Source organism: Emys orbicularis, chromosome 4 (assembly GCF_028017835.1).
Source record: "Emys orbicularis isolate rEmyOrb1 chromosome 4, rEmyOrb1.hap1, whole genome shotgun sequence".
NCBI lineage: Eukaryota > Metazoa > Chordata > Testudines > Emydidae > Emys > Emys orbicularis.
The window spans coordinates 153,033,135-153,056,377 of NC_088686.1; the positions used below are offsets into that span (position 1 = coordinate 153,033,135).

The window sequence follows — 23,243 nt, forward strand, 5'->3', positions numbered from 1 at the left end:
ACAAACAGTCATTTCCTCAAAATATAACCACAATTGTTTCCCAATGCAGTGGAACACTCAACAGGTGCTTGCGAGGGGTACTGACCCAGGGAATCCCGGACGAGCCCCCAAAAGTAACCACACCAGCCAAAGTAACCACTTTCAGTTGCTGTTGTTCCATGCCAGGCGAGTGGGTGTGCCTATGCAAACAAGATCAGCCCCTGGAGTTCTTTTCCACACTCGCCATAATTCACCACCAGATGTCAGGGTAGAGCTCATCCTGACTCTGCTTACACAGATATATGTTGGGGAAATAATACAGCGGGGCACAGACTATCCAATAAGTTCTTGGACTGCATTGCAGACAACTTTTTATTTCAGAAGGTTGAAAAAGTTACTAGGGGGGAAGCTGTTCTAGACTTGATTTTAACAATAGGGAGGAACTCGTTGAGAATTTGAAAGTAGAAGGTAGCTTGGGTGAAAGTGATCATGAAATCATAGAGTTTGCAATTCTAAGGCAGGGTAGAAGGGAGTACAGCAAAATAGAGACAATGGATTTCAGGAAGGCGGATTTTGGTCAGCTCAGAGAGCTGATAGGTAAGGTCCCATGGGAATCAAGACTGAGGGGAAAAACAACTGAGGAGAGTTGGCAGTTTTTCAAAGGGACACTATTAAGGACCCAAAAGCAAGCTATTCCGCTGGGTAGGAAAGATAGAAAATGTGGCAAAAGACCACCTTGGCTTAACCACGAGATTTTGCATGATCTAAAAAATAAAAAGGAGTCATATAAAAAATGGAAACTAGGACAGATTACAAAGGATGAATATAGACAAACAACACAGGAATGCAGGGGCAAGATTAGAAAGGCAAAGGCGCAAAATGAGCTCAAACTAGCTACAGGAATAAAGGGGAACAAGAAGACTTTTTATCAATACATTAGAAGCAAGAGGAAGACCAAGGACAGGGTAGGCCCACTGCTCAGTGAGGAGGGAGAAACAGTAACAGGAAACTTGGAAATGGCAGAGATGTTTAATGACTTCTTTGTTTCGGTCTTCATGGAGAAGTCTGAAGGAATGCCTAACATAGTGAATGCTAATGGGAAGGGGGTAGGTTTAGAAGATAAAATAAAAAAAGAACAAGTTAAAAATCACTTAGAAAAGTTAGATGCCTGCAAGTCAGCAGGGCCTGATGAAATGCATCCTAGAATACTCAAGGAGCTAATAGAAGAGGTATCTGAGCTTCTAGCTATTATCTTTGGAAAATCATGGGAGACAGGAGAGATTCCAGAAGACTGGAAAAGGGCAAATATAGTGCCCATCTATAAAAAGGGAAATAAAAACAACCCAGGAAACTACAGACCAGTTAGTTTAACTTCTGTGCCAGGGAAGATAATGGAGCAAGTAATTAAGGAAATCATCTGCAAACACTTGGAAGGTGGTCAGGTGATAGGGAATAACCAGCATGGATTTGTAAAGAACAAATCATGTCAAACCAATCTGATCGCTTTCTTTGATAGGATAACGAGTCTTGTGGATAAGGGAGAAGCGGTGGATGTGGTATACCTAGACTTTAGTAAGGCATTTGATATGGTCTCGCATGATATTCTTATCAATAAACTAGGCAAATACAACTTAGATGGGGCTACTATGAGGTGGGTGCATAAGTGGTTGGAAAACTGTTCCCAGAGAGTAATTATCAGTGGTTCACAGTCATGCTGGAAGGGCATAACAAGTGGGGTGCCGCAGGGATCTGTTCTGGGTCCGGTTCTGTTCAGTATCGTCAATGATTTAGATAATGGTATAGAGTGCAAATATTTAGATAAGAATGTGCGAGTTTCTAGTCCAAGTTTAATGTTAAATGCTTGTTTCAGTGTTGTTTGCGCTCCCAATCTCCATTTTGAATTTCACGTGGTGCCAGCAACCTGCCATTACTGGCTACATGCGGCTGCCTGCAGCTTGCAATACATTTTGCTTTGGGTAATAAATTGGAAATCCCTCCCATTCCTAGATTAATAACAGATGTGCCGCCAGAAACTGACCAGGCTCAGGGGCGACCTCTGCCTCTTGTGTTTCTGATGCTGGTTCCGCGGTGGGCAGCCCCTCTGGGGGGGGGCATCAGAAAGCCCCTCCGAGTAGGGAACCAGGATGTGCCACCTCATCCAGCGCTTGAGGGGCACATTATAGGTAACGTTATAAGATTCTGCTGTATGATGTTTGTGATGTTATCTGATTAAAATATAACCATATAGATCATTGTTGCAACCACTGTTATATATTTGCAAAAAATCTTGTACAAAATGTGGCATGTAAGATGTCTATGAAAAGGTTATGATTTGCTGAATATGATTATGCTATCTGTATGCACGTATCATTTTTGTATTTGAAGTTATGAGTATTGGCTCTATACCTGGATTTCAACTGTTTGCTCCTGGGGTAACACCCACAAGGTATTTAGTCTGCACATCTTGGAGGGACTATTCAAATTAAGGTTTCAGAGTAGCAGCCCTGTTAGTCTGTATCCACAAAAAGAACAGGAGTCCTTGTGGCATCTTAGAACCTAACAAATTTATTTGAGCATAAGCTTTCGTGGGCTACAGCCCGCTTCATCAGATGCATAGAATGGAACATATAGTAAGAAGATATATATACATACAGAGAACATGAAAAAGTGGAAGTAGCCATACCAACTGTAAGAGGCTAATTAATTAAGATGAGCTATTATCAGCAGGAGAAAAAAAACCTTTTGTAGTGATAAACAAGACGGTCCTTTTTAGACAGTTGACAAGACGGTGTGAGGATACTTAGCATGGGGAAATAGATTCAATATGTGTAATGACCCATATTAAGTGGCTCATCAAGAAACACTTAACCGACAGTTGACCATGGGAGACCATGTACACTGAATGGACTGTCCTGCAGATGTGCTGTCTGGGGTATAGGTAATGATTTCCTGCGGTGCCTAATCAACATTCTGCCTGGACATGTGACTTGCCCATATCATTCCATACCCCATCTTTTACCTGTAATTTTCTACTAGCTGTGCTGAGGGCTTTGTTTGAAACAATGTTCCACATGGCAGAAGCTATAAAAGGCCCTGGAAACACCTCCATTTTGCCTCTTTCCAGCTCAAACCTCTGGACTAAGGACTTGTACTAATGGAACATTCTAACCAAGGGACTGAGGTCCTTCCAATGATTTGGAAGTAACCACAGACTTATCAAGCCAGCAGTTTATTCCATCACTGCTACAAGCCTGAACCAAGAACTTTGCAGTTATTGTACTTATTTGATTCCTTGAACCAATTTTAACTCTCACCTCTTTCTTTCTTTCTTTCTTTCTTTCTTTCTTTCTTTCTTTCTTTGAATATACCTTTAGATTTCAGATACTAAAGGACTGGCAACACTGTGATTTTTGAGTAAGATCTGAGTTGTATATTGACCTGGGCATGGTCCTTTGGATCAGAAGAACCTGTTATTAGATTAAATTGGCTTTAAAGAACCACTCATCTATAAGTGTGAGGGGTCCACCCAGCCAAGCTGCTGTGTCCATCTGTCAGTCCCAGAGCAGAGCTGCTGTGTCTCTGTGAGCCACGGTCTTATCACCCCTCTTGTCTCCTCTCGGTCCGTTGTCCTCCCCCAGCAAATACATGCTGGGTTCACACGGTCAGCCTGCTGGTGCTTCCGCTTCGTCTTGATTGGTCAGTCCTTGGGGTTCCCATTGTCCTCTTGGCTCCTCCATTGATGTGGGTCAGTTTCCGCCAGTCTGGTAACGCCCATGCGCACCTCCCCAGACCGGTCCGTGACACACACAGCTCATGTCTCCTGCTCTGCCCCAGGAGCAGCATTTGAACCCTTCTGCAGCCACTGGGGAGCGGCACCAAAGTGGTAAGTACCGAGTCATGCACACAGTTCATTAAACTATTACAGTTTCCACTTGTCAGCCCCCGATACATGACCAAGGAGTGGGAGACCCGGGGCCATGGGTGCTGCAGCATTTGGCTGCTCAGGAAACTGGGATGTGGGTTTGCTTAGTAGGGGCTGGGGAAGTGGGGACTACAGTGATAGAACAACAAAGAAATGAGCATTTCACACCCCAGCTATTGATAAGTGAGTTCTTGCCAGACAGGATGGTATTAAACTAAGTTTTTTTAAATCATCTCGGCCAGGGGTTCTCAAGCTGGGGGTCGGGACCCTTCAGTGGGTCGTGAGGTTATTACAAAGGGGGTCATGAGCTGTCAACCTCCACCCTAACCCCACTTAGCCTCCAGCATTTATAATGGTGTTAAATATATAAAAAAATGTTTTTAATTGATAAGAGGGGTTGCACTCAGAGGCTTGCTATGTCAAAGGTGTCACCAGTAAAAAAGTTTGAGAACCACTGTTCTAGGCTCTTCCCTTTCTCTGGAGGTGATAGATTGGATCACCTTTTTAACAGCCCAAAACTGCCTTATTTCAATGTGACTGGTGCTTAGCTAAAGGCCTTAGCCTAAAAACAGGGCCTCAGACTAGCATAGTGAGAGAAGGCCTATAAACAGGCAGACTGTGATTTTGATTCTTGTTTTGTTCCTCTATAACTAGCTAAGTGATAACAATACACCTACATTCTTAAAGTATAGGCCTTTGCAGACAGGCCTGAATATCTGTATCCTAAGGCTCCACCCCTTTTTCTTCTTTTTCTTTTGGGATCCTCCTGCCCAGGTATCCCTGGAAAAGCATAGGACATCTGGCAACACAGTTTTTGATAGGGCCAGGCATTAGGGTGGAAATTGTTATTTTATTTGTTTTACTGCCCCCTTGTGTAGTATAGTGCCCTGCACCTTCTCTCATACGGGTGTACCACATCTGTTTGAATTAGTGTTCCAAACTTCCCATTATAGTGGGCCCGAGAAGGTTGGGTTCGGGTTGTTTAGTACGCTGTTGGGGGGAGGGGCTTACTACATTACTTATAGGTTATAATTAGTGGCTGTTCTCTAGGGGATTGTGCCCCCCCCCCCCGATTGTTTTTATATGTGACATAACACAAATATACTTAACAATACACCAGCCGCTATGATAATTGACAGCAACACCGAGAGTTTTGCCCACTGCAGTATGGTTTAACAGCCGAGCCACCACCAAAACACTGCCTCTCCTCCTTTCACAGGGTTAAGATTTTAATGTGTTCAGTTGCTGGCAGTTGCAACAAGCTGCCCTGCAGGTTTTGCGTGCTTTTGTTTATATGATAACTTTATTGAATGTCCACAGAGAAATGGGTTATTGTTTAAACCAACTTAACCACTTGGGATGGAACCAGGCCAGAAGCCCTGGTTTGATTATTTACAGCAATAAGATTTACAGATTTATTTGTGCATCAAAGTTGGACAGCCGCGTGTAGCTGTGTGTTGTTTGGTTATGGGCTGGTGTTGTTGTGCTTTCTAGTAATATGTACATTCCCAGCAAAACACCTCATACACAGTACACCCAATTGTCCACCCCTTGCCACGGGCCATTGGATGTGCTCCTCCCTGGCCATCACGGGGGGCACATTCAAACACTTTCTCTGGATTTTACACACCCCTCCATTGATTCCCAGTGAGCTCCTCCCCTTATCATTATTCCCATAGGGCTTGTGGGGACCACCTTAGTTAGCGTTCCATTTCCAGGTACCACAGTTGCTATTACACAGGTGCTGGCCTCCTAGCTGAGCATTTTGCATTTCATACACATCTCCCCAGGTCAGCCTTTTGAAGCCATCCCCCACCCACGTCATGAGGTTTTCTGTTTATTGAAACACAACAATGCTAGCAACAAGACAAACACCACAGTCCCTCACATGACTTCTTGTTAAGATTTCAAAAGTTCTCTGTGACACAGGGCCAGAAAGGGGTTACACAGCTAGCAGGTTCAATGACCCAGATTCAACCTGTGGCAGCAGAGAAAGAACTGACAGGAAGGGGATTGCAATGCATGACAGTTTGTTAGCAAGCGTCAGGCTAACTGTAACCCTAATAACGCGAGATTTGTAGAAGCGAGGATTGTGTGAGGCGAGTGGGAAAGAACTGTGTGAGAAGTTGTTGCGACCTTGTGTAGATAATATGGAATGTAGACTAGACTCTAAATAAGTGAGAAAAATAAGATATCAGGATGACCTATGCATAAACAAAATGCATCTGTTGCTTATTATTGTCTGTAACAAAAGGTATAAATGCTTGCTGTAATTGTTGACCTGTGGAGAGACCTGCCTAGGAGGGGGAGACCCTGTGTCCTAGTGCACTCTCTCCCTCTACGCAATTGCAAGAGAAAATAAAGTATCTGACTTTGCTGTACCCAACCAAAAGAGTGAGAACTCTGTTATTCTCCGACAAACCTTTAGAGACATAGTAGTAGATAATGATTGTGGTTTTTGTGTGTTTACATATATATTGTTAGAGGCTGACAATGTAACCAAATGGCGCCTATCACTGTATTCCGTTAATTCAGAGATCAAAAGGAGATGTTAACATTTAGATGAACTGTGAATGTAGTAATATCACTGCCTTCATTTCTCTTCGAAGTATGTAGTAAGCTACCTGTAAATGGTGGGAGATGGACAGTTGCCTTGTTAATCCATGTAGCTAATTATTGGCGATACTAGGAAATAGGTTAGTTCGAAGACACTATTCTTCACCCAAGGACTGCACGCTGTCAGGAGGCTGCCAGACAACTATAAAAAGAATGCTTAGGGCCCTGATCCTGTTATCTCAGATCTGCTTAAGCTTCATCAGTGGAATTTGGAGTCACAGGACTGAAGTCTCCAGTCCTATCTGGATTGCCCTGATATTGGACATGGGACTGAAATCTACGGACTAATTCTCAAAGAACTTTTTACAACTCTAAAGCTCACCATCTCTACTATGAAACTGACATAAGAACTCTATTCATACCTGTATGTAAAATAAGTTTTTGCCAGTTCTCTCTCTCTTCTCTTTAATAAATCTTAGTTTAGTTAATAAGAATTGGCTGTACCCGTGTATTTGGGAAAGATCTGGAATATTTGTTGACCTGGGGGGTGATGTGTACAATGCTTTGGGATTGGTAGAACTAGCTGGGAGCAGTAGTAGCAAGCTCCTATCTTGCAAAATGCCCCAGCTAGGACTCCTAACCCCACAGACCCATGGCAGGGTGGGGGGCAAGACAGTGGGCTTGGTACGGTGAGATGGGTGGGGAGGGCTAGCACAGGTCGGGGGCACAAGGCACAGTCCCGTGGTCAGTAGGATTCAGAGTGAACAAGGCTAAGCACCTCCCCCCCGCTCTTCCATTGGCTGCAGCGCGGACCTCCCGCCGCCAGGAGAGCCATTCCGGAAATAACCGAGCGCCCGCCAGCTATAGCCGAGCGGTTCCGAGAATGGCCGAGCGCTTCCGGAAGTAACCGAGCCCTTCCGGAAAGCCCCGGAGCTGTCCGAGTCGGCGGCGTAGGTAGAAGCCGCTGTGCGGGAGCCATCATGGCGGATCAGGCAGCGCAGCTGCGGGCCGACGGGATCGCGAAGCGGCTGGTGCAGGAGGGCCGGGGTCCAATGCCCGACTACTGCGACGGCACCAAGGTAACCAGCTGCCCCACCCCCTCGGGACAGAGCGGGGCCGGGCTATGGCGCGCATGCGCGGCGGGAACAGACCGTTAGGAGGGGCCTAGCGGCGCCTGCCTGGCAAGAGTCCGGCGGCGCTGACACGGGCTGCGGTGGTGACTGCGCATGCGGCAATGAGCCGGTACTATGGTGACGTGCCCCGCCTTCCAACACCGCGCTTCTATTGGTGCTGTTGTCAATGCCATACAACCGCTCCTGCGTGCTGATTGGCCAGCCACGCTAGTGGGGCGGGGCACTCAGAAAGCTTTTTTGCCTGCCCGCCCACCTTCCCTCCTCAAGGGACGGGGCGGGGCTTTTGGGGCAGTGACGCTCTATCCCGGGGGGCGTGGCCCGAGCTCCAGCAGTGACGGGCCCCGCCTTCTATGGTTGGGGTGGGGCAGTGACGCGCGGGGCCCGGGGGGAGGGGTATATTTTGGTAGGGTCGCTTCCTCTTTACATTCTCCGGGGCCTGGCTCTGGGAGGGTGAACGGCAGCCAGAGCCCTGGGGGCAGCGTGGGCCTGTCCACCCAGTATGGGCAGGGCTGGGCACTGGGCCTGCCCCCCAGCAGGCCTGGCACGGTGCCTGGGCCCTGTGGGGACAGAGTAGCCCAGGGTAGGGGAGCCTGTTAGGGCTGGCAGAGCTCAGGCTGATGTCCCCGTGTCCTGCCCGGGAGGTCAGGGCCGTGCAGCGCGCCCCAGTCCAGTGGGTGAGCAGGGCTGGATGTGGTATGTAGCAGGGGCCTGCCAGGAGCACACGTCCCCAAGCTGGGCGCACAGCAGCCCCCAGGAGAGGAGTGCGCTGGGTGTCCCTGTTCCTGCCAGGGCCCATCTCCTATCTAATGGGCTAGTAGGAGCATGGCCCTGTGTCATGGAGTCACCGGGGCGATGCTCTGGAACGACTCCATATGAAGCCAGTCAGGACTCTGGGGGAGCCTCCTCTCTCTGAGCAGACTGCCTCCAGGGCAAGAAGCTTCCACGGCTTCCACCTTCCTGGGTCTGACCTCGGAGCATTCAGCATCCCCTTCCGTACCGTGCGCTTCCCGCAGGAGTCTGCACAGGCGGGGCTCCTGGGGAAGCCAGAGGGCCCTGCATCCCAACGCTGCAGTCAGACGTGACTCTCAGCCAGACGGTAAAACAGAAGGTTTATTAGGTGACAGGAACACAGCGTAGCACAGAAATCAGTGACTTTCAGCCAAGTCCATCTTGGGGGGACGGGAGCCCAGAGCCAGGGCTCTCGCCCTCCCTCTGGGCCCCAAGCCAGACGAGACCTACTCACTTCCAGCTGCCTGGCCCCTGCCCTGCCCCTTGCTCCTCCTCTGGCCTTTGTCTCGCTTCCCGGGCCAAGAGTCACCTGGTTACATCCCCCTCCTGGGTCTCAGGTTATGAAGGGGTGGCTATAGCATCGGTTCAGGCAGCTGGAGCAGCCCCCTCAAAAGTCACACCCCCTTATTCCCACCACCTAGACATTGGTGCAATACACCGGGAAACTGAGGCACACACAGCATTCATGCAAAACGGTAAGACTCACTGTCAAGGTTCCTTCCCCACTCTGAACTTTAGGGTACAGATGTGGGGACCTGCATGAGAACCTCTAAGCTTAACTACCAGCTTAGATCTGGTTTTGCTGCCACCACTCCCAAGTACTAACTCCCTTCCCTGGGTAGCCTTGAGAGACGACTTCACCAATTTCCTGGTGAACACCGATCCAAACCCTTGGATCTTAACACAAGAAGAATTTAACCATCCCCCCTCCTTTCCCCCACCAATTCCTGGTGAGTCCAGATCCAGTCCCCTTGGATCTTAACACAAGGAAAAATCAATCAGGTTCTTAAAAAGAAGGCCTTTAATTAAAGAAAGAAAGGTAAAAATCATCTCTGTAAAATCAGGATGGAAAATAACTTTACAGGGTAATCAGATTCAAAGAGCCCAGAGGAACCCCCTCTAGCCTTAGGTTCAAAGTTACAGCAAACAGAGGTAAACCCTCTTGCAAAAGGAACATTTACAAGTTGAGAAAACAAAGACAAACCTAACACGCCTTGCCTGGCTGTTACTTACAAGTTTGAAATATGAGAGACTTGTTCAGGAAGATTTGGAGAGCATGAATTGATGTCTGGTCCCTCTTAGTCCCAAGAGCGAACAACCCCCAAAACAAAGAGCACAAACACAAGCCTTCCCCCCACCAAGATTTGAAAGTATCTTGTCCCCTTATTGGTCCTTTGGGTCAGGTGTCAGCCAGGTTACCCGAGCTTCTTAACCCTTTACAGGTAAAAGGATTTTGGTGTCTCTGGCCAGGAGGGATTTTATAGTACTGTACACAGGAGGGCTGTTACCCTTCCCTTTATAGTTATGACACTCACATAGGCTCACATACAACATAACAAGGGAAAATCCCCACTTCGTCACACCGTCACTGGGGGTTGTCAGCGACAGCTGAGAATCCCAGCGCTAGTGCACACACCTTCCAACGCGAGCCTCCCTGCCCCGTCACGGCCAGTGGGTCTCGGCGAGCAGTCATTGGCCCGTGGAGCCCTGTTGTGCTGGGTAGGGTGCGGAACAACCTCATCCACGTTTGATCTCCTACCCAGGCCACTTTCCACTACCGTACCATGCTGTCCGACGGGGAGCACCGCGTGCTGGACGACAGCCGTGCCCGCGGGAAGCCCATGGAGCTCATTATTGGCAAGAAATTCAAGCTGCCAGTGTGGGAGACCATCCTGAGCACCATGCGGGACGGGGAGCAGGCTGAGTTCCTGTGTGACACCAAGGTATCCTCCTACTCCTGCCGGCCCCACAGCTCCCTGCATCCCCTCTCTGAGCACTGTTCCTGGGGGGGTGGGATACAGGCCAAGTTCCTGTGTGACACCAGGGCCCCCCATGAGGAATTTCTGTTGTCTGTGCTGTAACCCCAGCCTTGAGACAGTCTCTCTGGGGAGCAGCCTTTGATTTCGCCAGGCTCTGGGCAGAGCCATCCACAAGGGCAGGCCATACGGCCTCAAGGGTTCTCGGCCTTCAGACTCACCAGGAGCTAGTCCAGCCGAGATCTGTTGGAGGCTTTTAGCCCTGGGGGGAGCCGAGCATGCAGCGATTATAGCTGGACCGGCCAGGGCTCTGTACTTTAGAGCACCAGTCTAACCGTGTTGGCCAGATGAAAGGCAGCAGGGGAAGATCTGCCACCACAGCGACCCAACCTCCCCAAACACCACATGCTCTGCAGGCAGCGGCTCTCATGTCTGCGCCGGGGGTTCTGCCAGCGCAGCTCTGCTGGTTGATTTTCTCGCTCTCGTAGCTGGCAGAGCCTTGCAGTGCAGACCAGGCATGCCTCCCCGCAGCGCCAGCTCCTCCCGTCTGTGCCCAGCCCCAGCCAGGCGCCTTCCTGGGCTGGTGGTTAGGAGTTACTGGGCTCCCGTGTCTCTGCTGGGTCGCCTCCATTTGTGGGTGTTGATTCCAGCCCATCGTTATTAATGGGTCTGGTTCCAACCCACCTGGCACAGTGATGAACCCCGGCCCTGAGCTCCCGGCCCCAGGGAAGAGAATGATCCCGCCCCCCCAGGAGGCCACGCAGAGTGGGCAGGTGCCCAGGGTCAGTACCACCAATTCCTGCATTCAGCCGGCGCCCCAGGTTCCTGTGTGACCCCCCTTTCCCCCGCTGACGCCCTGTCCTCCCAGCACGTGGTGCTGTACCCGCTGGTGGCGAAGAGCCTGCGGAACATCGCGGCGGGGAAGGACCCCCTGGAGGGACAGCGGCACTGCTGTGGCATCGCCCAGATGCATGAGCACCACTCTCTGGGCTACCCCGACCTGGATGACCTGCAGCAGAACCCCCAGCCCCTGATCTTTGCCATCGACATGCTGAAGGTGACGAGGGCCTGGGGACCCTGACCTGGGGATGGGGCAGCTCTGAGGGGTGGGGGACCCCAGCTGGAAACGGGGGTCCCTGAGGGGTGGGGACGCTGTGGGAAGGGGGTAGTAGAATTGGGAGTGGTGCCAGGGGCTGGACTGGGCTGGAGCTCTTCCCTTGCCAGGTGTGGTGCCTGGGGATGGGTCCAAGGGATGGAGGTGGGGTGATGGACGAGGTGCCTGGGCTTTCTCTGGATGGGCGTGGTACCCCGAGGCTGGAGCGGGGCCAGGCTCTCTCTGGATGGGCGCGGTACCCCGGGGCTGGGGCAGGACCAGGCTCTCTCTGGATGGGCGTGGTACCCCGGGGCTGGGGCGGGGCCGGGCTCTCTCTGGATGGGCGTGGTACCCCGAGGCTGGAGCGGGGCCAGACTCTCTCTGGATGGGCGTGGTACCCCGGGGCTGGGGCAGGACCAGGCTCTCTCTGGATGGGCGTGGTACCCCGAGGCTGGGGCGGGGCCGGGCTCTCTCTGGATGGGCGCGGTACCCCGGGGCTGGGGCAGGACCAGGCTCTCTCTGGATGGGCGTGGTACCCCGGGGCTGGGGCGGGGCCGGGCTCTCTCTGGATGGGCGTGGTACCCCGAGGCTGGAGCGGGGCCAGACTCTCTCTGGATGGGCGTGGTACTCCGGGGCTGGGGCGGGGCCAGGCTCTCTCTGGATGGGCGCGGTACCCCGAGGCTGGGGCAGGACCAGGCTCTCCTCCACTGACACAATTTTGCAGGTGGAGGCTCCCGGCTCGTACCGGCAGGACCCGTGGGCCATGACGGACGAGGAGAAGATGCAGGCTGTTCCGCTGATCCACGAGGAGGGCAACGAGCTCTATCGCCAGGGCAAGGTGACCGAGGCAGCCGCCAAGTACTACGATGCCATCGCCTGCCTGAAGAACCTGCAGATGAAGGTGAGCGATGCCCCAACCGGGCACCACGTCTCCAGATGCTGACCCTGACCACGGGGGGTGCGGGGAGCTGGCTCAGCGGCTGCTCCAGGCCACTCCCACCCACCTGCCCCAAGGGGCCTGGCATGCCTCCTTCCACACGCTCTCCTGGGAGAGCCCCCGTTAGCACCGAGCCCTCCGCAGCTCAGGGATGGGGCTTTCGGCTCCAGTCCCGTTTCCCCATGAGCTCCAGCAGCGAGTTCTGCTGAGATCAGCCTGCTCTGCCTCCAGGGAGCGACGCCCCAGGGCACATCTGCAGCCGGGGCCGCCCAGTCATGCCTTGGGGCAGCCAGGCCTACGACACATCCAGATGGGCAGAAACTGCAGCCCCTATGTCAAGGGCCCTCCTGGTGTCTGTCGGATGCTCGCTGCCCCATGTCTCTGAGCCTGGTTCCTAGCCCGGCCTCCTGCTGGGTATGTCCTCTCTCTGGGCCGGCCCTTGGCTCTGCAGTTGGTAGTGGAGGGGCTCTGGCTGAGGCCTACCGCTGGTCATGTGACTCCCAGCCACCCCTGTCCTAGAGGAGGAATTAACCCTTTCACCCCCATTGCGGAGTGGGTGGGGAAACTGAGTCATGCACATGGCATGACAATATTTCCACAATCCCCAACCACAGGCGCCTCTGCCTTAGTGGCAGCACCAAGCCCACTGATTTGCCAGGATCCAGCCCCAGGTCTCCCCTGCCTTCTCCCCGCCCCCCTGTGCCTGCTCCTCATTCCCCTCCCCCCTTGCAGGAGCAGCCGGGCTCCCCAGACTGGATCCAGCTGGACCAGAAGATCACCCCCTTGCTGCTGAACTACTGCCAGTGCAAGCTGCTGTGCCACGAATACTACGAGGTGCTGGACCACTGCTCCTCCATCCTCAATAAGTATGAAGGTAAGGAGCTGTGCGGGACATGGCTGGGACAGCAGCGGCTGCAGGTCGGGACTTCGGGGCACCAGTAGGGCTGTGGGCGGGAGCCCAGGGCTGGGCTAGCAGGAGCTGCAGGTTGGGTCTGAGGGGCACCGACAGAGCTGAGAGGAGGGGAGCCCAGGGCTGAGCTAGCAGGGGGCTGAGAGTCGGGTCTGAGGGGCACTGACAGGGCTGTGTGGGGGGGAGCCCAGGACTGGGATAGCAGGGGGTTGTGAGTCAGGTCTGAGGGGCACCGGTAGGGCTGTGGGGGGAGAGCCCAGGGCTGGGATAGCAGGGAGTTGTGAGTCGGGGCTGAGGGGCACCGATAGGGCTGTGGGGGGGGGGAGCCCAGGACTGGGATAGCAGGGGGTTGTGAGTCGGGGCTGAGGGGCACCGGTAGGGCTGTGGGGGGGAGGGGAGCCCAGAGTTGGGATAGCAGGGGGTTGTGAGTCGGGTTTGAGGAGCACTGGCAGTGCTGTGAGGGGGGAGCTCAGTGCTGGGATAGCAGGGGGTTGTGAGTCGGGGCTGAGGGGCACCGGTAGGGCTGTGGGGGGGGGGAGCCCAGGGCTGGGATAGCAGGGGGTTGTGAGTCGGGGCTGAGGGGCACCGGTAGGGCTGTGGGGGGGAGGGGAGCCCAGAGTTGGGATAGCAGGAGGTTGTGAGTCGGGTTTGAGGAGCACTGGCAGTGCTGTGAGGGGGGAGCTCAGTGCTGGGATAGCAGGGGGTTGTGAGTCGGGGCTGAGGGGCACCGCCCCGTGCTCTCTCCCCACAGACAACGTCAAGGCCTATTTCAAGCGGGGGAAGGCGCATGCCGCCGTGTGGAATACGGCTGAGGCCCAGGCCGACTTCGCCAAGGTGCTGGCACTGGACCCGTCGCTGGGCCCTGTGGTGGCCAAGGAGCTGCGCAGCCTGGAGACGCGCCTGCGCCAGAAGGACAATGAGGACAAGATCCGCTTCAAGGGCATCTTCTCCCAGTAGCGGCTGTGCCAGGCCCGGGGAGCAGCAGGGTGCTGCCAGAGGGGGCTGTGCCGACCGCCCCAGGGCCTGGGCTGGAGTGAGCTGGCAGCATCCGTCTGTCTGTCCGTCTGTGTTTGGCGCCCCCGTGCTCCTCGTCCTCGCTTCCCATGCTCTGTAGCCAATAAACTGATATTTATCCATGGGCTCTGCCCTCCCCGCCTGAGCCAGGCCAAGGAGCCCAGAGCCGCTGCCATGCCCCCCTCCACCGCTTCCACATTAGTGCTGCCCTTGGGCACCCTGCAGCCCGTTACATGGGTGTGTGAGCTGGGTTTGGTGCCTTGTAGCTGGTTTATCTGCAGGTCGCTGCTGATCCCCCATGGGGTTATCCCCACTCTCCTAATGCCCAGCAAGCAGTTCTCAGCCTGGCACTGCCCCCAGACTGTGGCTGCAGCGCTGTCGCCCGCCTGGGCACTTGGCGCCGAGTTGAGCCCTTCACAGCACAAGAGGGGGGGCCCTGGGCCTTGGGAACCCCACCCTCTAATTGTGCTGACTTAGGGGGAGGAGACTGGCCCTAAGCTCTGGCCCCAGGCCGCCCTGGCTGGGGACAAGTGACGGGAGAGGTTTCTTCTCCTCCTGCTACCTGTGTGAGGTGGGGGCAGCTCCTGAGGCAGGGCCTGTGGGTGGGGGCAGCTCCCCCAGTTGGGCTGCAGAGAGGGAGGGGCAGGGGGAGCGGGGCTGCCTGTTACCAACTGATGTGTCCAAGTCTCTAAAATCCACCTGCAACCTGTGAGCGTCTGGAATTGCTGTGTCGGCGGGGGCAGGAGGGGGTGCTGTGGGGGGAGGGGAGTGGTGGGTACTGCGGGCTCAGGCCCTGGCACTGTTCCACCAGGCTGATCTCCCCCAAGGGGCCAGCCTGAGCTGGTGACTGGCGTCTGCTGCCCTGCGGGGAGCCGTGCCCTCACTCTCAGCAACGCTGCTTCACTCCGCTTGGGAGTGCTGGTGCTTCCTTCTGGGGGGGTGCCCAGTCTGGCCACAAGGGGGCTGGGGGAGCAGGCAAGAGGCCCTGAAGTCGACTGCCAAGGGCTGTGCATTCAATTCCTGCCTGGGGCTAGTGCCCAGGGACAGGGAGCTCAGCAAGGGCCGTAGCTCCCCCAGTGATGGCTAAGTGGACCTTTCTGATTAAGGATTGATTCTCCAAAGTGCCATCAGATCCCTGAGTGCAGCGAGCTGGGCTGTCAAAGTGCCGCCCCCCCACAGGGACTGGGCAGGTGCTGGGGTGTGAATCCAGCCCTCCCCACTGAGCTACGTTTATCCTGGTCAGATGACTCCTGGACTTTAAGGCCAGAAGGGACCATCGTGATCATCTTGTCTGACTTCCTGCACATCACAGGCCAGAGAGCCTCACTCGCTCCTCCTGTAATAGACCCAGGACCTCTGGCTGAGTTACCAAAGTCCTCCAGTCAAGTGACAGAGAATCCACCATTGACTCTGGCTAGTTCAAACCAGCAAGTCACCCCGTGCCCCAGTGTGGCAGAGAGACAAAAAAACCTCTGCCAATTTGACCCGGGGGAGAATTCCTTCCCGACTCCAAATATGCCCATCAGTTAGACCCTGAGCATGTGGTCAGGCCCACCAGCCAGACACTTGGGAAAAAATTCTCTGTAGTAACTCAGAGCTCTCCCCATCTAGTGTCCCATCTCTGGCCATTGGAGATATTTGCTGCTAGCAGTCGCAGATCGGCTACATGCCATTGCAGGCAGTCTCATGCCATCCCCTCCATCAACTGATCAAGCTCAGTCTTGAAACCACTTAGGCTGTTGCTACACTAGAGAGCTTACAGCAGTGCAGCTCTAGCCACTCTAAGCCAACCGGAGAGAGCTCTCCTGTCAGCTTGATTAATACACCCCCAATGAGCAGTGATAACCACGTTGGCAGGAGAGGTTGTCCACACCAGTGTTTATGTCGTTGTAAATGATTTCGCTCAGGGAGGTTGACTTATTCACACCTCTGAGCAACATACCTTATACTGATAGAAGTAGTAGTGTAGACAGCTGTAGAAGGGTTCGGCCAGGGCTCGTCCCTCCCCGGGGCGGCAGGGAAGCACACCGCCTCGCTACGTCCGTTCATTTGGGTCGGGGAACTAGTCTGGCCACGGGGTCTCATGGCCCGCGATAGAGGCACAACAAATGATTACGTCCAGTTGGCGGGCAGTAGCGAGTCCCGCACTCCGGTCCTCAGAGCTGAGTAGCTGCTATATAACGAGCAGGCCCTTGCCCTGGGTCAGGGCGGGACAGCAAAGGGTCAGTGGCTCAGGCGGGGTTGAGCAAACAGTTAAGCAATAGGCCCCAGCCCTGGTTCCAAGGGCCTTCAAGAGCGGGAGATGGCCACCCACGTTGGGTGGCAGCGGGGACGCAGGGCCACCTGCTCCACTGCGTCCCAGCCCAGGGCCCTAGCAGTGGAAGAGGACCTGCTGCTGTGTCAGTGGATCGGCTCTGGCAGTGCTGCAGCCAGAGAGGGTCAGCTGCCCCTGGGCTACTTCCTGATTCCCCCCCCAGAGGTACCTGCATCCCCGGTTCCTCAGGGCAACTGGCGAGCAATACGCTTGACAGCTCCTCTGGGTAATTTGCGAGGGGCAGGCTTGACTGCTTCTCCGGGCTCGGGTCGGCATCAGGCATCGGCTGGTCTGGCCAGTCCTCGGGTCAGCCGCCAATTGCCGGGATCTCCCAACTGGGAGCTAAGCCACAGGTGTGACGGAGCAGGGAGCGGGACGGATTTGACCTGGGAATGTTGCAGGGGAGTTACATTGGGGATGGGGGACTTCCCTTGAAGGAAGCTACATGAGCCAGGAGGGGGGTTGGGAGAAGTGACACCTTCTGGCCGGGAGACTGAACAAAGGAGAGGAGGAGCTGGGGGGAGGCGGAAGAGAGCTGCTGGAGGAGATTTTGTTGTCAGTCTTGGGCTGGGTGGTGAAATGCAGGGAACCCCAAGCTGGGGTCTAAGCTCCCTAAACCCCCCAGAAGGACTTGATTGAGGGGTTCTGGTTGTACCAACACGCTCTGCTTGGGACTGTGTTCCTGTCATCTAATAAACCTTCTGTTTTACTGGCTGGCTGAGAGTGACGGTGAATCTCAGGAAGAGGGGTGCAGGGCCCTGACTCCCCCACACTCCGTGACAACAGGCATCTGGCACCTCCAGCAGCAGCCACATCTCTAATGAGCTCTGGGGTTGGGCTTTTATACTTCCTGTCCTGCACCTTGACCTCTGGGGGGCGGGCGCAGGGTTCACTGGCTCCACCCACTTTGGTATCTGGAGAGGCTAGTCCCGCCCTGGGGTGGCGGGGAACCACACTGCCTTGCTACACACACACACCCCTTACGTCTGGCTCCCGCTCGTCGGGGCCAGACCCTTCCATACCTCCCAGGCAGGACTGAAAATCTGCATTCGCATGGTCCTTCCCCACCCTATGGCGAACCGTAAAAGCATAGGGTTGTAGTGCCAAGTACCAGCGCATTATCCTCATATTATTATGTTTCATTCTGGCCAGCCACTGGAGCGAGGCGTGGTCAGTGACCAACGTGAATGGGGCTCCGAGGACGTAGTAACGCAAGGCATCACAAGCCCGCTTTACTGCAAGGGCCTCTTCTATCACCGCATAGTTCTTCTCCCGTGGGAATAATTTCCAGCTAACATACAAGACCAGGTGATCTTCTCCATCCACCTCCTGGCTAATTACTCTCACTGTTAAACATTTACACCTTACTTCCAGTCTGAATTTGTCTAGCTTCGACTTCCAGCTGTTGGATCCTCTTAGACCTTCTCTGCTAGACTGAAGACCCCATTATTAACTATTTGTGCCCCATGTAGGTAATTATAGGCTGTGACCAAGTCACCCCTTAACCTGCTCTTGTTAAACTATTCTTACACGTTTTCTTTGGTGCCAGGTGTGGGACAGTCTGAGGCTCCGTCCCCCAGCCTGCCGTGCGCTCGGCTATTCAGTGGCACCAGGGGCCAGCTCAGGAACTGCTGAGCTACATGAGCTGAGCTCGATTTACTTGTGGCTGGTTGGCATCTCTGCCAGCGATTGCTCCTCAGTAGCTGTGTGTGAGCCATGTGCTCCTGCTCTGATTAATGGATCAAGAGCTGTACCAGCAGCCCATGGCCTGTGCGCTGCAGCCCTCTCCTGGATGCTGGGCGTGAAAGGACACTCCCAGCCTTTGTGCCCAGTGTCTGGTCCACAGCTGGACTCTTGGGGTGGGGATGTGTTTTTGAGAAGTTCTGGCCCCCCTGCCTCATACCCATCTGCCAGGGCCATGAGGCCTGGTGGGGCTGGGATGGGTTGTGGGTCCTGGCTGATGCACGGAGAATGGCACCAGTGATACCAGTGCAAGAGATGCAGCCAGGACCAATTCGTTTCTGCTGGGCTCCTGCTGAGCAGTGCTAGGCATGAGGGGCTGAGTCTGAGCCGGGCACTGGGGATGGGCAGGTCCATTGCAGGGCTGGGGGACACAGCGCTGGGATCGGGGAAAGGAGGCCGAGTGCGGGGCCCGGGCCCGCAGCGCTGGGATCGGGGAAAGGAGGCCGAGTGCGGGGCCCAGGCACGCAGCGCTGGGATCGGGGAAAGGAGGCTGAGTGCGGGGCCCGGGCACGCAGCGCTGAGATCGGGAAAAGGAGGCCGAGTGCGGGGCCCGGGCCCGCAGCGCTGGGATCGGGGAAAGGAGGCCGAGTGCGGGGCCCGGGCCCGCAGTGCTGGGATCGGGGAAAGGAGGCCGAGTGCGGGGCCTGGGCCCGCAGCGCTGGGACCGGGGAAAGGAGGCCGAGTGCGGGGCCCAGGCACGCAGCGCTGGGATCGGGGAAAGGAGGCCGAGTGCGGGGCCCGGGCCCGCAGCGCTGGGATCGGGGAAAGGAGGCCGAGTGCGGGGCCCGGGCCCGCAGCGCTGGGACCGGGGAAAGGAGGCCGAGTGCGGGGCCTGGGCCCGCAGCGCTGGGACCGGGGAAAGGAGGCCGAGTGCGGGGCCCGGGCACGCAGCACTGGGACCGGGGAAAGGAGGCTGAGTGCGGGGCCTGGGCCCGCAGCGCTGGGATCGGGGAAAGGAGGCTGAGTGCGGGGCCCAGGTACACAGCGCTGGGATCGGGGAAAGGAGGCCGAGTGCGGGGCCTGGGCCCGCAGCGCTGGGATCGGGGAAAGGAGGCTGAGTGCGGGGCCCGGGCACGCAGCGCTGGGACCGGGGAAAGGAGGCTGAGTGCGGGGCCCAGGTACACAGCGCTGGGATCGGGGAAAGGAGGCCGAGTGCGGGGCCCGGGCCCGCAGCGCTGGGACCGGGGAAAGGAGGCCGAGTGCGGGGCTCGGGCCCGCAGCGCTGGGACCGGGGAAAGGAGGCCGAGTGCGGGGCCTGGGCCCGCAGCGCTGGGATCGGGGAAAGGAGGCCGAGTGCGGGGCCCGGGCCCGCAGCGCTGGGACCGGGGAAAGGAGGCCGAGTGCGGGGCCCGGGCCCGCAGCGCTGGGATCGGGGAAAGGAGGCCGAGTGCGGGGCCCGGGCCCGCAGCGCTGGGATCGGGGAAAGGAGGCCGAGTGCGGGGCCCGGGCCCGCAGCGCTGGGATCGGGGAAAGGAGGCCGAGTGCGGGGCCCGGGCCCGCAGCGCTGGGACCGGGGAAAGGAGGCTGAGTGCGGGGCCCAGGTACACAGCGCTGAGATCGGGAAAAGGAGGCCGAGTGCGGGGCCCGGGCCCGCAGCGCTGGGATCGGGGAAAGGAGGCCGAGTGCGGGGCCTGGGCCCGCAGCGCTGGGATCGGGGAAAGGAGGCCGAGTGCGGGGCCCAGGCCCGCAGCGCTGGGATCGGGGAAAGGAGGCCGAGTGCGGGGCCCAGGTACGCAGCGCTGGGACCGGAGAAAGGAGGCCGAGTGCGGGGCCTGGGCACGCAGCGCTGGGACCGGGGAAAGGAGGCCGAGTGCGGGGCCCGGGCCCGCAGCGCTGGGATCGGGGAAAGGAGGCCGAGTGCGGGGCCCGGGCCCGCAGTGCTGGGATCGGGGAAAGGAGGCCGAGTGCGGGGCCCGGGCCCGCAGCGCTGAGATCGGGAAAAGGAGGCCGAGTGCGGGGCCTGGGCACGCAGCGCTGGGATCGGGGAAAGGAGGCCGAGTGCGGGGCCCGGGCCCGCAGCGCTGGGATCGGGGAAAGGAGGCCGAGTGCGGGGCCCGGGCCCGCAGTGCTGGGATCGGGGAAAGGAGGCCGAGTGCGGGGCCTGGGCCCGCAGCGCTGGGACCGGGGAAAGGAGGCCGAGTGCGGGGCCCAGGCACGCAGCGCTGGGATCGGGGAAAGGAGGCCGAGTGCGGGGCCCGGGCCCGCAGCGCTGGGATCGGGGAAAGGAGGCCGAGTGCGGGGCCCGGGCCCGCAGCGCTGGGACCGGGGAAAGGAGGCCGAGTGCGGGGCCTGGGCCCGCAGCGCTGGGACCGGGGAAAGGAGGCCGAGTGCGGGGCCCGGGCACGCAGCACTGGGACCGGGGAAAGGAGGCTGAGTGCGGGGCCTGGGCCCGCAGCGCTGGGATCGGGGAAAGGAGGCTGAGTGCGGGGCCCAGGTACACAGCGCTGGGATCGGGGAAAGGAGGCCGAGTGCGGGGCCTGGGCCCGCAGCGCTGGGATCGGGGAAAGGAGGCTGAGTGCGGGGCCCGGGCACGCAGCGCTGGGACCGGGGAAAGGAGGCTGAGTGCGGGGCCCAGGTACACAGCGCTGGGATCGGGGAAAGGAGGCCGAGTGCGGGGCCCGGGCCCGCAGCGCTGGGACCGGGGAAAGGAGGCCGAGTGCGGGGCTCGGGCCCGCAGCGCTGGGACCGGGGAAAGGAGGCCGAGTGCGGGGCCCGGGCCCGCAGCGCTGGGACCGGGGAAAGGAGGCCGAGTGCGGGGCCCGGGCCCGCAGCGCTGGGACCGGGGAAAGGAGGCTGAGTGCGGGGCCCAGGTACACAGCGCTGAGATCGGGAAAAGGAGGCCGAGTGCGGGGCCCGGGCCCGCAGCGCTGGGATCGGGGAAAGGAGGCCGAGTGCGGGGCCCGGGCCCGCAGCGCTGGGATCGGGGAAAGGAGGCCGAGTGCGGGGCCCGGGCCCGCAGCGCTGGGATCGGGGAAAGGAGGCCGAGTGCGGGGCCCGGGCCCGCAGCGCTGGGATCGGGGAAAGGAGGCCGAGTGCGGGGCCCGGGCCCGCAGCGCTGGGACCGGGGAAAGGAGGCTGAGTGCGGGGCCCAGGTACACAGCGCTGAGATCGGGAAAAGGAGGCCGAGTGCGGGGCCCGGGCCCGCAGCGCTGGGATCGGGGAAAGGAGGCCGAGTGCGGGGCCCGGGCCCGCAGCGCTGGGATCGGGGAAAGGAGGCCGAGTGCGGGGCCCGGGCCCGCAGCGCTGGGATCGGGGAAAGGAGGCCGAGTGCGGGGCCCGGGCCCGCAGCGCTGGGATCGGGGAAAGGAGGCCGAGTGCGGGGCCCGGGCCCGCAGCGCTGGGACCGGGGAAAGGAGGCTGAGTGCGGGGCCCAGGTACACAGCGCTGAGATCGGGAAAAGGAGGCCGAGTGCGGGGCCCGGGCCCGCAGCGCTGGGATCGGGGAAAGGAGGCCGAGTGCGGGGCCTGGGCCCGCAGCGCTGGGATCGGGGAAAGGAGGCCGAGTGCGGGGCCCAGGCCCGCAGCGCTGGGATCGGGGAAAGGAGGCCGAGTGCGGGGCCCAGGTACGCAGCGCTGGGACCGGAGAAAGGAGGCCGAGTGCGGGGCCTGGGCACGCAGCGCTGGGACCGGGGAAAGGAGGCCGAGTGCGGGGCCCGGGCCCGCAGCGCTGAGATTGGGAAAAGGAGGCCGAGTGCGGGGCCCGGGCACGCAGCGCTGGGATCGGGGAAAGGAGGCCGAGTGCGGGGCCCGGGCCCGCAGCGCTGGGATCGGGGAAAGGAGGCTGAGTGCGGGGCCCAGGCCCGCAGCGCTGGGATCGGGGAAAGGAGGCCGAGTGCGGGGCCCAGGCCCGCAGCGCTGGGATCGGGGAAAGGAGGCCGAGTGCGGGGCCCGGGCCCGCAGCGCTGGGATCGGGGAAAGGAGGCCGAGTGCGGGGCCCGGGCCCGCAGCGCTGGGATCGGGGAAAGGAGGCCGAGTGCGGGGCCCAGGTACACAGCGCTGAGATCGGGGAAAGGAGGCCGAGTGCGGGGCCCGGGCCCGCAGCGCTGGGATCGGGGAAAGGAGGCCGAGTGCGGGGCCCGGGCACGCAGCGCTGGGACCGGGGAAAGGAGGCCGAGTGCGGGGCCCGGGCCCGCAGCGCTGGGATCGGGGAAAGGAGGCCGAGTGCGGGGCCCGGGCCCGCAGCGCTGGGATCGGGGAAAGGAGGCCGAGTGCGGGGCCCGGGCCCGCAGCGCTGGGATCGGGGAAAGGAGGCCGAGTGCGGGGCCCGGGCCCGCAGCGCTGGGACCGGGGAAAGGAGGCCGAGTGCGGGGCCCGGGCCCGCAGCGCTGGGACCGGGGAAAGGAGGCCGAGTGCGGGGCCCGGGCCCGCAGCGCTGGGACCGGGGAAAGGAGGCCGAGTGCGGGGCCCGGGCCCGCAGCGCTGGGATCGGGGAAAGGAGGCCGAGTGCGGGGCCCGGGCCCGCAGCGCTGGGATCGGGGAAAGGAGGCCGAGTGCGGGGCCCGGGCCCGCAGCGCTGGGATCGGGGAAAGGAGGCCGAGTGCGGGGCCCGGGCCCGCAGCGCTGGGATCGGGGAAAGGAGGCCGAGTGCGGGGCCCGGGCCCGCAGCGCTGGGATCGGGGAAAGGAGGCCGAGTGCGGGGCCCGGGCCCGCAGCGCTGGGATCGGGGAAAGGAGGCCGAGTGCGGGGCCCGGGCCCGCAGCGCTGGGATCGGGGAAAGGAGGCCGAGTGCGGGGCCCGGGCCCGCAGTGCTGGGATCGGGGAAAGGAGGCCGAGTGCGGGGCCTGGGCCCGCAGCGCTGGGACCGGGGAAAGGAGGCCGAGTGCGGGGCCCAGGCACGCAGCGCTGGGATCGGGGAAAGGAGGCCGAGTGCGGGGCCCG

General features: G+C 58.6%; 1 protein-coding gene across 1 annotated transcript; it reads left to right on the top strand.

Annotated features, from left to right (window-relative positions):
• The first annotated feature begins 7,392 nt into the window (after positions 1–7,392).
• On the top strand, positions 7,393–14,434 carry AIP (aryl hydrocarbon receptor interacting protein). Its single transcript, XM_065403214.1, has 6 exons — positions 7,393–7,536; positions 10,143–10,322; positions 11,224–11,412; positions 12,173–12,349; positions 13,118–13,259; positions 14,047–14,434. The coding sequence occupies exons 1-6, from the start codon at positions 7,438–7,440 to the stop codon at positions 14,250–14,252; spliced, it is 993 nt and encodes a 330-aa protein (XP_065259286.1). The 5' UTR covers positions 7,393–7,437; the 3' UTR covers positions 14,253–14,434.
• Positions 14,435–23,243: the final 8,809 nt, after the last annotated feature.

Coding starts and splice junctions, on each gene's coding strand:
- AIP (XM_065403214.1), top strand. CDS start 7,438: ATGGCGGATCAGGCAGCGCAGCTGCGGGCCGACGGGATCGCGAAGCGG. Junction 7,537..10,142: donor ACTACTGCGACGGCACCAAG/GTAACCAGCTGC, acceptor TCTCCTACCCAG/GCCACTTTCCACTACCGTAC. Junction 10,323..11,223: donor AGTTCCTGTGTGACACCAAG/GTATCCTCCTAC, acceptor CTGTCCTCCCAG/CACGTGGTGCTGTACCCGCT.